This window comes from Ceratotherium simum, chromosome 17, assembly GCF_057802395.1.
Source record: "Ceratotherium simum simum isolate JZ-2026a chromosome 17, ASM5780239v1, whole genome shotgun sequence".
In the NCBI taxonomy this organism is placed as follows: Eukaryota; Metazoa; Chordata; class Mammalia; order Perissodactyla; family Rhinocerotidae; genus Ceratotherium; species Ceratotherium simum.
The window spans coordinates 52,546,569-52,559,358 of NC_141916.1; the positions used below are offsets into that span (position 1 = coordinate 52,546,569).

The 12,790-nt window shown below is 41.0% G+C and overlaps 2 protein-coding genes across 2 annotated transcripts; both read left to right on the forward strand.

Annotated features, from left to right (window-relative positions):
- Positions 1 to 1,865: 1,865 nt before the first annotated feature.
- Positions 1,866 to 6,076, forward strand: DPPA3 (developmental pluripotency associated 3). Its single transcript, XM_087442794.1, has 4 exons — positions 1,866 to 2,112; positions 4,175 to 4,428; positions 4,662 to 4,694; positions 5,460 to 6,076. Exons 1-4 carry the CDS (start codon positions 2,031 to 2,033, stop codon positions 5,574 to 5,576), a joined length of 486 nt encoding a protein of 161 aa, XP_087298920.1. The 5' UTR covers positions 1,866 to 2,030; the 3' UTR covers positions 5,577 to 6,076.
- A 4,548-nt stretch (positions 6,077 to 10,624) lies between these two features.
- Positions 10,625 to 12,552, forward strand: LOC101390179 (small ribosomal subunit protein eS4, X isoform-like). The gene has a single exon (XM_004438659.3). It carries the CDS (start codon positions 10,640 to 10,642, stop codon positions 11,429 to 11,431), a length of 792 nt encoding a protein of 263 aa, XP_004438716.1. The 5' UTR covers positions 10,625 to 10,639; the 3' UTR covers positions 11,432 to 12,552.
- The last annotated feature ends 238 nt before the right edge of the window (positions 12,553 to 12,790 follow it).

Genomic DNA, 12,790 nt, shown 5'->3' on the forward strand with positions numbered 1-12,790 from the left:
TTTTCTCTACTATTTTACATCTGTTGTTTTGCTTCACTCAGAATATCTTTCATTTTATCTTCAAATCCTTCTTTTTTTATTTCTAATATCAAACTTCTAATTTCCAAGTACTTTTTCTTTGCCCTCTGAGTTTTCCTTTTTTAAAAAGAGCATGTTATTTATATGGTGACTGACAAAGAATAATGTACAACAGAAACTTCACAATAAAGGGGAAAAAAAGGAGCATCCTGTTTGTTTAAAAAATATCATGTCATTTTTTTTTAAATCTCTGGAGAAATTAGTGATAGTTTTCTCAACATGTTCTTTTATAGTCTTTTTTTTTCAGGTTGCTTCATTCAGTTTGTTTGGCTTTTTATCTCATCTTTCATACTATAAAGAGAAAACATGTTAACTAGAAAGGTGTTATAATTTTTTAAGATTTTTTAAATCTGATCTTTCTAAGCATATTTAGGGGTTCTGTTTTCTCACCTGTCCCGTCTCCCAGTATTTTTACCTTCTGTTGCTTTTGGCTCAGCTTCTGTCATGTTTAAGCAAAACTGAAACTCCATCACCCACATCCCACATCTTCCTCTAGCTGTGGTCCTCTCACCTTTTTCTTAAACCTGGATTTCTCCAGCGAGATTCTATGTCAGCTCTTTTTACTATCTCATCACCTCTTGATCTTAAACCTCCTGCAATCCAGTTTTTGCCCTCACTTCTCCGGTGGAATTCTCAGAGACTGCTGTAGGAGAGGTAGCCAGGGCAAAAGGGAGAACAGCTGAGAGAGAGCAACAGGAGTAGAAAGTTGAGAGTGCCATAAAGCACTGCTTCTTAAACTTGAGCGCACATCAGAATCACCCAGGAATCTTGTTAAAACGACGATTGCGGGGCCGCAGTCTTTGATTCAGTAGGTCTGAGGTGGAGCTCCGTAATCTCCAACCACGTCTAACAAGTTACCAGGTGCTCCTGATCTGCCTATCTGGAGGCCACACTTTTGAGAATCACCTGAATCAAGTATTGTGACATGACATACACATCTGGCTCCTCATCCCCTACAAAAATATTTCTTGATCCTAACTCCATCTTTTGCTTTTCACTAAAAACAAACAAGATTGCTTTTCAGTATTTTCTCACAGTTTCCAGCTAAAGGGGGAATGGAGGGGGAGCTGCTAATTGAAGAGGAGATGGGAAAAAGAGAAGAGGGGGGCACCTGGGGACTTGTTCTCCCACCTCCTGCAGAAAATCAGCAGTTAATGTTGGTGCTTTTTGCCAGAATTCAACACAAGTGGTTTTTGGGGGGAGGGGAGGAGGTGGCAATTTATAAATTTAGTTAATTTCAGTTGCTCACAAATGTTAAATGCAATTACATTTATAGTCTATAAAACAATTATAAAATTACAGATCCAAAATACACATCCATAAAATATTACGCCATTAAACTGTTTATAATAGATGCTTTATTTCTCCTCTACTTTCCCTTACTAGCATCCCAAGGTTTAAGATGAGTCAGGCAAGGAAAACTTCAAGAACTTTCTCATTTAATTTAATTGTAACTTAATCTGCAGTTGGGGGAAAACCTCTCTGCCCAAGAACACTGCAAGCCCAGTTCACAAACCAGTAGCCATCTTCAGAGGCAGAGTTTGAAAAAAACTGATTTTTAAGGCAACTTTAGGGAGATACAACCACAGAAGCTCTTCATAAATTTTTCAGCCGACTTGACAGAGGGCAGGATTATTTTAATGCAGAGCAGATGAAAAATTATCCTATTACTCCACTATAGGACTAGCCCACTCACCTTACCCCTTTAATCATTAGTCATTTACATCAAAATAGGCTGGCTGATTGGCTTATCTGTAGTTTTTAAGAGGAAACAGGACCTAAACTTTTAGGTTAGTTCTTTCTCTCACCAGTTTGTTGGAGTTGGGTTTTTCTCGCTCTTTCTGGGCTATATAGTTCTTGGCAGGCTGCTTTGTAACAATTTGAGTCTTGAGCATCCTCTTCCGCTCAACCCAAAGATCTAGGAAGAGCTTCAAGCTGTGACTAAACTTCCAATGGACTCATCAAAGCTTAACCCAAGCTGGACCCTGGAGTCCTCTCAGATGCCCAATGAAGAAAATTCCCAGGAAGATTCGGGTAAGCCAGCTAGTGCCCTTCTTGGTTACTGGTGGTTCGGGAAGCGAAGAAGCTGCTCTCCTTTCTTTATTGACTTCAGTCTTTTAAACAGGAATGCAGTTAAGTAACCCTCTTCCAAGCAGAGGAGGGCCAGGCAGTGTAGATTCCTCCAGTGAAAAAATACAAGAGGGAAAAAAAAAAGGTGGGAGGGGTGGGGGGGCTGTTGAGAACTGCATTGTTTGCTTCCTATGCGCAGGAATACCTAAATCTTCTAAGTCTAGTTTCTAGGGAAGAGCAATGGCAATTCTCCTAGAACGTGGTTCATAGTGTCGTGTGATCAGTATCTCCCCATCAGCAATACGTGTCAGGAAAGGTACAAGGCCAAAATGCAAGAAACCTAAACTTCAGTTTAACCTAAAGGTTTTCTTAATCTCACCAACACTTTCAGGATTGGCTTTCCAGCTAAATATACCCTTTAAGAATGTTAATAAACAAGGAAATGGCTTTGCAGAGGAAATTGAAGGAAGGGGCGGATTTATAAAAGCCAGAGAATGTGCTCTATAATGTAAATTAGTAGGACGTACATTGAGGGTTGCTTTCTTAGAAACAGTGCTCCAGGAATACTGCTAATTAGGTCTCCGCTTTCCTGGGTTCTTCCTGTGGCGGAGATCATGTCTTCTCGGAGCCGCACCCAATGCCAGGCTTGGCCACGGAGACCCACTCGGTTTGAAACCTTATTACCCTGAGTAAGGGCGCAGCTGGCTGGTGTAGGGTAGCGGTGGTAGATGGCCTGGAGTCAACACCCCCAACTACCCACTGGGCTGCTAGGAAGCTGGGTCGGATGTTCACTGACTCCTCTATCCCGCCGCCCACCCCCCACGCCAGGTCCAGATTGCCTCCCTTGCATCTTGAGGGAAGAACCCTGATCCATATATACAACGGGGAAAAATTAAGAGATGTCTGTGTAATATACCCAGTCTTTCCTTTTCCTTGAATCTACCTTAGTGACTGACAATTCTACAACCAAGGATCTTTATTTCCATGTGAACAAGCCTCTGGAAGTTGAATGGATCCTGACTCAATATTTAATCCTTTCAAATACAGAGATAATGTTAACTGCCTTATTGTATGAGACACGAGTGTGTATGGGATGTACATCATGGTTCCCAGGGGAAGGGGCTAGAGTGAGTAGTTGATTTCCCAAAATATTGTGTTTGAGTGAAAAGATCAAATACCATAAAAAAACTGAGTGTAACTAGAGGATAACAGTCACTTCGACTTTCTAGTTCTGCTTAAGAATGAGGATTTTGGGAAAGACTCTTGTATCTGGGGTTTCTTTGTTTCATAGGCATGTTTTTTTTTTTCCCCAGAAAAGTTTAACAGGTTTATTTATAATTATTTGTAAAGTTGAACTGCTGAAACTTTTTCACTGAAACATTTTAATTTGCATTAATGCTTTACGTCCCCGCATTTATGTTAAAAATTCACGCAAATGAAAATAGAAAAACTGCCAATACCTGATTTTTGTCCCATAATTTTCCACTTGGAATCATATACTTAGGTACCTTTTGACTCCATGGAAAAAAAAAAATCTAATGTTCGGAACTACCAATAACAGGAAGAAGAGAAAAAAAATTTTTAAATGAAATATTTCCCATCATTGTGGATTCTTTTTTTTTTTTTTTTTAATTTAAAGCTTCAGTGCATGGTTGTGTATCCTAGTTGCCAGTTTTTAGTTCTTTATATGAGCCACTGCTGTATAACAACTGACAGACAGGTAGTGTGCTTCCCTGACCGGGAAACAAACCTGAGCCAAAGCCCAAAGTCTTAGCCGCTAGACCACCAGGGCTGGCCCCATAGTGGATTCTTAAGCATACGTTCTCAATGTAGGCTCCCAAGGTGTGCAGCGTGCTAGACGAGCACAGTAGGTAATGCACATGGTATATGTCATCTTCCACCCTGAGGAACCTCCCATTGTCCATTGTTCATTTGCTTAACAGCGCGCTTTGCTTGAAGGTGAGATAAGTGACTTCTGGATGATGCAATTCACCCTAATGGATCTTAACTTTCTCTTTTCTTTCAGCTGCCTCACCACCTATTTCAGAAGCGTTAATAAAGAACCTTAGTAACTTGACTCTCAGCCCTAGTACCAAATTCCCTCCTCTTCTACCAGAAGGCCCACCCCAACAGCCTGACAGAGAAAAGAAATTCCAGGGGTTAAGTGATAGCATACCCTACAGGAGGAGGGGAGTAAGGACATTGTTAACTGCCCGGAAAGAAAGGATGCAAAGGATGATACAAATTATTAAATACCGCTACTCCAGCCAACTTCCTGTGGTGAGTTTGTGATCTGAGCAGACAGCACAGCTCAACTCCAGGCGGGGGAGGGCGCCACTCACGTAAATTAAGATGTAAAGAGTGATGAGCAACTGTACTCATGAGTGCAGGATGTCAATAACACGTTTTTAAAATTCTCCAACTTCTCTCTCTTATGGTAGATGTGTAACATTAGTAATCCAATTTTTTCTTGATAGTTTTCAATAAATATATATTTTTTGCTTCCCATGAAGCTTCAAAGAGAACGACGACAGAAGGAAATTGAGGTAAACAGAAATTTTCTTACTATACCTGTGGGTGGGTTTCCTTTTTTTGCTTTTGGAGAGGAGGAAAAGGGAATTGGCTTAGACTTTCTGAATCTCTAGGAACTCTGGAGAAATGAGTTCTGTTTGCACTTTTTTTGGTCTATTTTTTTAGAGCAGTTCTAGGTTCTCAGCAAAACTGAGCAGAAAGTACAGCGAGTTGCCATATCCCCCTGACCCCACATACTCAACAGCCTCCTCCAGAGTCAACATCCCACACCAGAGTGCTACATTGTTACAGTTGATGGACCTCTATTGACACATTATCACCTAAAGTCTATAGTTAACTTAAGGGTCATTGGTGGTGTTATGTTTGTAACTTTTATTCATGCACTATCCCAAACATGGTTCTTATGACAATACTGTGTAGCAAGAGGGCAAACACCTGAGTAGAACGTCCAGCAGTAGAATGAGTTCCTCACATTTAAGGCATTCAGAGAACTGACACTAGAATATATTTTTATTGATTGACAATCAGCAGCTGTTACCATTACAAAATGACCCATAATCTGGCATTCTTTGGTACCCATACATTTCAATCCTGCCTCCTTTTTTTCCCGAAAAAAGTTGTTTTGCTTTTTACCTTTTTTTAGTGTTCCATATTCCAAAGGCTATTCTAATAACCAACATTAGATTTAAGAGCTCTTACATCTCTTTCAGGTACAATTACTCTATTTCATTATTTTTAACTATTAACCCAATTAATCCATTTCATTTTTTTTTTTTCAGGTCGAATCAAGAATTCAAAGATTTAGATGTAGCTGTCATTATTGCCTGTATCATAGAGATCTCTCTGAGAATACTAGCACGGAGAATAATTATGACACAGAGCCAACTGAGCCATAAACCTTATTCTTGCTAGTAATTTTAGGATTATTATGCAACATCTTGGGAAAGCTACTCTATGCTCGGATGGACTGTATACCAGTATTTTGATAACCTGTGATATAAATTCTGTGATGTCTTTTTTTCTTGCATCTCTTTTCTACCTTGATACCAGTAACTTATAAGGAATCTATGTAGTTTGCATTTGAATGACTTTGATATACTTTAACTTCGTGATTTGACCCAAAGAAGCACTAATACGTCTCAAATATTGTCTGTTTTAGAAGCGTGAAGTCAGTAAGATGAAACCCAATATCAAGAATTTGAAGCAAAGTAACTTGTGTGGAAAGAATGTAGAGAAAACATTGGGTGGTTTGGCTAGAGCATGATTAGAGCAGGGTGCGTTAACTAGATTTTCTAGTTTTCAAATTTTGAATTGTAATAATTTTTGGTGCTTTTTCAATTTTCAGTAGCAAATAATGTGTGTATAGATGATCTTAATAAAATTGAGATGTATTTGAGTACCTTTCAAAAATTCTTATTTTTTATTCTTATTCTTTATTATATGCTTTTTTTTTTTTGCTAGCTGTGTATTCAGTGAACAATAATTCTTATCCTCATCACATTCCTGGGATGTAAATATCTAGCTTTCTAATGTTTTGTGATACTGTCCTACTGGGAAGAAACTTTACATTTGGATAAAGTTAGAAAACAAGGGCACAGACATTTATACATATCACTTTCCTGAAAGAGATGTCAAAAATGGAGGGAGGTAGCTTAATGAGGAGGTAGTTGATTGGAGGGAATTGAAAGACTATGATAGTGATAGAAGACGCCATCCAATGGTGTTTGACTTCAGTTGTTTTCTTTCTTTCATGACCCATCACATACACAGACCTTAATTTCTTTGTGGGATACAAAAGGCATATAAAATGTGTCTTCTGTCCTGCAACTATCATGTGTTCAAAGTGTTTTGTGGAGAAAATAGTACAGTATATTACCATGCACCTATCACCCAGATTCAACAATTAAACAAATAGTCATTTTTATATCGTCTATACCTTCCACTATGCACAGGCTTATTTTCAAGGCAATCCTAGATTATCTTCACTCCAGTCAATAAATTCTCAAGGACTCCTTTTTTATTTTTTATTAATGACAATACCATTATCACATCCCCTCAAATCAACAATTCTCCAATGTCACTCAACATTCAGTCAATGTTCAAATTTATCTAATTGTCTTATAAAAGTTTTTTGTTTTTTAAAACTATTCAGTAGCTTTGGCTTAGGATCCAAACAAAATCCACCTCTTTGGTGGTTTTGTCTCCCAAGTCCCCTTCCTTTTATTTCCCTGTTATTTATTGAAGAAACAAGGTCAATTGTCTTGTAAAATTCTCCATTTTCTGAACTGGGCTTATTGCATCTAACTGTTTAACACATTCCTCTGTCTCCTGTGTTTTCTGTAGACAGGTAGTTAGATCTAGAAGCTTGATCAGATTTAGTTATTTTGGAGATGGGAGTAGGGCAAGAATGCTTTCTGGTGGTGCTGTGTCCTTCCCACTGCAACCAAGTAGGGAACACATAAAGGCTGGTATCTCTGGGATATAAAGAAGAGTGATCAGGGCCGGCCCCATGGCTTAGCTGTTAAGTGCTTGCGCTCCACTGCTGGCGGCCTGGGTTCGGATCCTGGGTGCGCACCGACGCACCGCTTCTCCAGCCATGCTGAGGCCGCGCCCCACATACAGCAACTAGAAGGATGTGCGGCTATGACATACAACTATTTACTGGGGCTTTGGGGGAAAAATAAATAAATAAAATTATTTTTAAAAAAACGGAATATTTAAAAAAATAAAGAGTGATCACTCGGTTCAGGTGTTGTTAGTCTGATATCCATTATCAAGTTCTCCATCAGCCTTTAATGTTTTTGGCAGCGCTTGATGATTGTGGCTAGATCCATTATTTCATCAGGTGTCACAAATTTTGGTATCCTAATTCTATTATTCCTTCTGCATTTATTAATTAGAATTCTATAAATAAGACTTTTCCTTCATCCATTATTTGGTTATTCTGAAACAGTTTTTACAGGAGGCAAGATAAATGCTTGATTCTTTCTCATTTATTTACTAGTTTTGAAAATAATGAGCTGGTGACCTAGCAACCTCCAAAGATGGCCAATGAAGTTTTTGGGTTTTCTCTTAATATTATTATGAACTCATGGATTTTTAACATTGATGTATTTCAATCCATTCAATGAATTTGTCTCATCTTTTTGACATTTGTTTTATATATAAACACCAAGTATTTTTGCATGCTTTTGATTTACATTGATTTTTCTAGTAATAAAATGATCTTATAAATCAAGGTGGGATTGTCTTACCCAGAACTCTGCCAAGAACTGCTCAACATTTTTGAAAATCAGGTCACTGAAGCAAACATTGCTCATGGTCAATGAGTTGCCAATGCAGCACTCTTGAATCAATCTGCATTTTTTTTTTTTTTTTTTTGGTAAGGGAGATTGGCCATGAGCTAACATCTGTTGCCAATCCTCCTCTTTTTGCTGAGGAAGATTGGCTCTGAGCTAACATCTGTGCTCTTCTTCCTCTATTTTATATATGGGACGTCGCCACAGCATGGCTTAATGAGCAGTGCATAGGTCTGTGCCTGGGATCAGAACCTGCGAACCCCAGGCCGCCAAAGTGGAGCTCGTAGACTTACCACTCTGCCAACTGGGCTGGCCCCTCAATCTGCATTTTTATGTGTCACATTCATGGTGATTTTATTAAGGATAGGTACCAGTGCCTGATAATCTTATGTGTTGTAGTGTACTCATGTCCACTCACATGTTGAAATATATATTTTATTATAAATTACTCCTTTAATTATTAAATAATGAAATACTTTTCTACTTTTTAATTATGTGAGTAGGGTTTATTATCTATGATTTTCATGTCAGAATAGAAAACAAGCATTACAAAAAGTTTCTTATCTGGGGCCAGCTCCATGGCTTAGTGGTTAGTGCGCGTGCTCCACTGCTGGCGACCCAGGGTTCGGATCCCGGGCGCACACCGAGGCACCACTTGTCAGGCCATGCTGTGGCGGTGTCCCACATAAAGTGGAGGAAGATGGGCACAGATGTTAGCCTAGGTCCAGTCTGCCTCAGCAAAAAGACGGGGATTGGCATGGATATTAGCTCAGGGCTGATCTTCCTCACAAAAAATTAATAAATAAAAATAAATAAATAAATAAAACAATTCTTTAAAAAAAAAAGTTTGTGGGGCCTGCCTGGTGGGGAAAGAGGTTAAGTGCGCTCACTGCACTGCGGGGGCCAGGGGTTCACCGGTTCGGATCCCAGGTGCGCACCGACGCACCGCTTGGCAAGCCATGCTGTGGTGGCGTCCCATATAAAGTGGAGGAAGATGGGCACGGAGGTTAGCACAGGGCCAGTCTTTCTCAGCAAAAAAAGAGGAGGATTGGCAGATATTAGCACAGGGCTGATCTTCCTCACACACACACAAAAAAGTTTGTTGTCAAAAGGAGACATTGGTTCTGATAGGGTCGGGAACCACTCACGTAAGGCATTCAGTACAGTGTCTAGCATGAGTTTTTTATTATTCCATTTTCCCAAATGAGTCATAGATTAGCACATGCTCTCAGCTTTCTATTTCAGGTTCTTTTCCTAACCTGGCTTTTGGTCAATTTGTGAATGCCAGTTGCTTTAAAGATCATTTAACCTAATGACCAGTGTATTAGTTATCTGTTACTGCATAAAAGATTGTCCCAAAATGTAACAGTTTAAAATACCAATAACATTTTTTTATGTTTTATTGGTCTTATGCAATGGAATGCTTTTTTTAATTGATGTCATAATAGTTTATAACATTGTGAACTTTTAGTTGTACATTACTGTCAGTCACCATATAGGTGCGTCCCTTCACCCTCTGTGCCCATCTCCCAACCCCCTTTGCCCTGGTAACCACCAAACTGTTCTCTCTGTCCGTGTGTTAGTTTCCAATAACATTTCTTAACTCACAATATCTGTGGCTTAGGATTTACGAGCAGCTTAGCTTCGTGGTTCTGGCTTAGGGTCTCGGGGTAGCAGCCAACAAATCAGCCAGGGCTGCAGCCATCTGAACACTTGGTTGGGGCTGGAGAATCTGCTTCCAAGGTAGCTCACTCACATGCCTGAAGCTCACTCACATGCCTGACAGTTTCCTGCTGGCTAGGTCTCAGTTCCTTCCCACCTGGCCTTCCCTTAGGTTGCTTTTTTGTTTTGTTTTGTTTTTTAATAATTTTATGTATTTATTTATTTTTTCCCCAAAGCCCCTATTTATTTTTCCCCCTCAAAGCCCTAGTAGATAGTTGTATGTCATAGTTACACATCCTTCTAGTTGCTGTATGTGGGACACCGCCTCAGCATGGCCAAAGTGGTGCCTGGGTGCGTGCCCAGGATTCGAACCCAGGGTGGGCAGCAGCAGAGTGCGTGCACTTAACCGCTAAGCCACGGGACTGGCCCCCCCTTAGGTTGCTTGAATATCCTTAGAAAGTCGTGGTTGGCTTACCCCAGAGCAAGCAATCCAATAGAGAACAGAGTAGAATCCACAATGTCTTTTTATAATGTAGCCTCAGAAGTCACATACTGTCATTTACATAATATTGCAGTATTGATGACACAGGTCAGCCCTGTTCCGTGTGGGAGGGAATCGCACAAAGGCATAGACACCAGGAGCTCAGGGATCCTTGGGGCCATCTTGGAGACTGGCTCCCACAACTGGTTCCCGTAAAATTCAGCTTCTAAGTCTTTTCTTATCCATTCAGGTGTTCTCTATTTTCTCTATATCTTCTTGCCATCTTGCAAATATTTCCTTGGTAACAGCTTTATTGAAATATAATTTGCATACCCAACAATTGATCTATATGTCTGTTCTTATGCTGTACCACACTGTCTTGATTTGTGGTAAGTTATCTGAAGATCCCTTTTTCCGGGAGCTGGGCGGAACGTCCGAGGCTCCGGCGCGCGCAGCCTGCGACGCCCTTTTCCCGGCGCACCGGAAGAAGACGGTCCTCTTCGTTCCTAGCGCAGCCATGGCTCGTGGGCCCAAGAAGCATCTGAAGCGTGTGGCAGCTCCAAAGCACTGGATGCTGGATAAACTGACCGGAACGTTTGCTCCTCGTTCATCCACCGGCCCCCACAAGCTGAGAGAGTGTCTCCCCGTGATCATTTTCCTGAGGAACAGGCTGAAGTACGCCCTGACGGGAGACGAAGTAAAGAAGATCTGCGCGCAGCGGCTCGTTAAGATTGACGGCAAGGTCCGCACCGATGTGACCTACCCCGCCGGGTTTATGGACGTCATCAGCATCGACAAGACCGGGGAGAACTTCCGCCTGATCTACGACACCAAGGGCCGCTTTGCTGTTCATCGTATCACACCTGAGGAGGCCAAGTACAAGTTGTGCAAAGTGAGAAAGATCTTTGTGGGCGCAAAAGGAATCCCTCATCTGGTGACCCACGACGCTCGCACCATCCGCTACCCAGATCCTCTCATCAAGGTCAACGACACCGTCCAGGTGGATCTGGAGACTGGCAAGATTACCGATTTCATCAAGTTTGACCCTGGGAACCTGTGTATGGTGACCGGAGGTGCTAACCTGGGAAGAGTTGGTGTGATCACCAACAGCGAGAGATACCCCGGTTCTTTTGATGTGGTTCACGTGAAAGATGCCAACGGCAACAGCTTTGCCACCCGGCTCTCCAACATTTTCGTTATCGGCAAGGGCAACAAACCGTGGATTTCCCTCCCCAGTGGAAAGGGAATCCGCCTCACCGTCGCTGAAGAGAGAGACAAGAGACTGGCCGCCAAGCAGAGCAGCGGGTGAAATGACCTCTATGGACGAGTCTTCGTAGTCTGTTGAAGCTAATACAGCATGAAAAGAGAAAAAGATCCATTTTTTCAAAATGGTGGGAGTCTAGTAATAAATAACTTTTGAAGAAATGTTGTGTGTAACTTGCTGGTGTGGAGTGCTACAGAGATCTCTCCTGTTCCCTGGTTCCCAGGACCCATAGCCACATTTTGGTTCCAGAGAAACTCCGCCTCTGTTTCCTCCCTGCAGAGTTTGCTGAGGGGCACCGTTTCATAAGAAGGGATACAAGAACAGCATCCTCTGTCAAAGGAGGCTAGAGATAGGATAGGAGAATACACTTGGGGAATGCAGATTTAACAGAGTCCTAGCCACTGTATCTTATTGTGGAGAAAGGGGTGGGGGGCATTTAATATGACTCCTTCCTCCCTACAGTAGCATCAGGAGTGTCTTTCGTGTCCTCAAATAAACTGGAAGCTGGTAATCATCTCTAGTCTAATTGCTGAGCCATTGAACCAGTGGAGAATCTGATGACCCAGGCCTGATGCTACTGATTAGTGAGAAAGGAGTGAGACGGGTGCAGGATAACATAGACAGAGTGTCTGGAGATAGTTTGCATTCCCACCATTTGGTGAGGCAAGGAAAGTGGCTGGAACCCAAGCCGTCTTGCCAGTAGCTACCCATGACTGTCCCCCCAAAAGGAACTGGGTGAGAAGTACTCAAGAGCAAATGGTTGTGGGGATGAATAAGTAAAAGTTTGAGCCTTAGCTCAATCTCTGTGACTGGGCAGAAAGGACTGGGTGGGGAGGAGGCTCCCGCTGAGCTCTCTAAAGTCCAATAAATGCAACCCCATGAGTTTTAGATCGTTGCCACACAGAGGAAACTGATGGCCGGTCAGTGCTGAGAATCCGAAACAACCCTTGACTTTCACCAGAGTGGAACAGTTCTGAATCTCATTCAAAATTTAAAATGAACAATTTACATGCTGAACATATACTTTATTACAAATTATTTTCTTTTAGGACACGTGTACAGTGTCAGATGGCAACTTGAATGTGATGTAGTCTATACAGAAGTCAAAATATGATGTACACCTGAAATTTATGTAATGTTATAAACCAATGTGACCTCAATTAAAAAAACACATTATTTTCCTTTAGTTATTTTTTTCTTTCAGTTTTGTTTAGATATAATTTGCATACAGCATTGCATGAGTTCAAGGTATACAGCATAATAACTTTACTTACATGTACTGCAAAATGATTACCCCAATTAGTTTAGTTAACATCCATCATCTCATAGATACAAAAAAAAAAGTAAAAAAATATTTTTTTCCTTGTGATGAGAACTTTTAAGGTCTACTCTCTTAGCAACTTT

What these genes read in the sequence shown, in the direction of transcription:
- LOC101390179 (XM_004438659.3), top strand. Translation starts at nt 10,640, where the DNA reads ATGGCTCGTGGGCCCAAGAAGCATCTGAAGCGTGTGGCAGCTCCAAAG.
- DPPA3 (XM_087442794.1), top strand. Translation starts at nt 2,031, where the DNA reads ATGGACTCATCAAAGCTTAACCCAAGCTGGACCCTGGAGTCCTCTCAG. An exon ending in ACTCCAGCCAACTTCCTGTG is followed by an intron (nt 4,429 to 4,661) that starts GTGAGTTTGTGA and finishes CTTCCCATGAAG; the next exon opens with CTTCAAAGAGAACGACGACA. An exon ending in GACGACAGAAGGAAATTGAG is followed by an intron (nt 4,695 to 5,459) that starts GTAAACAGAAAT and finishes TTTTTTTTTCAG; the next exon opens with GTCGAATCAAGAATTCAAAG.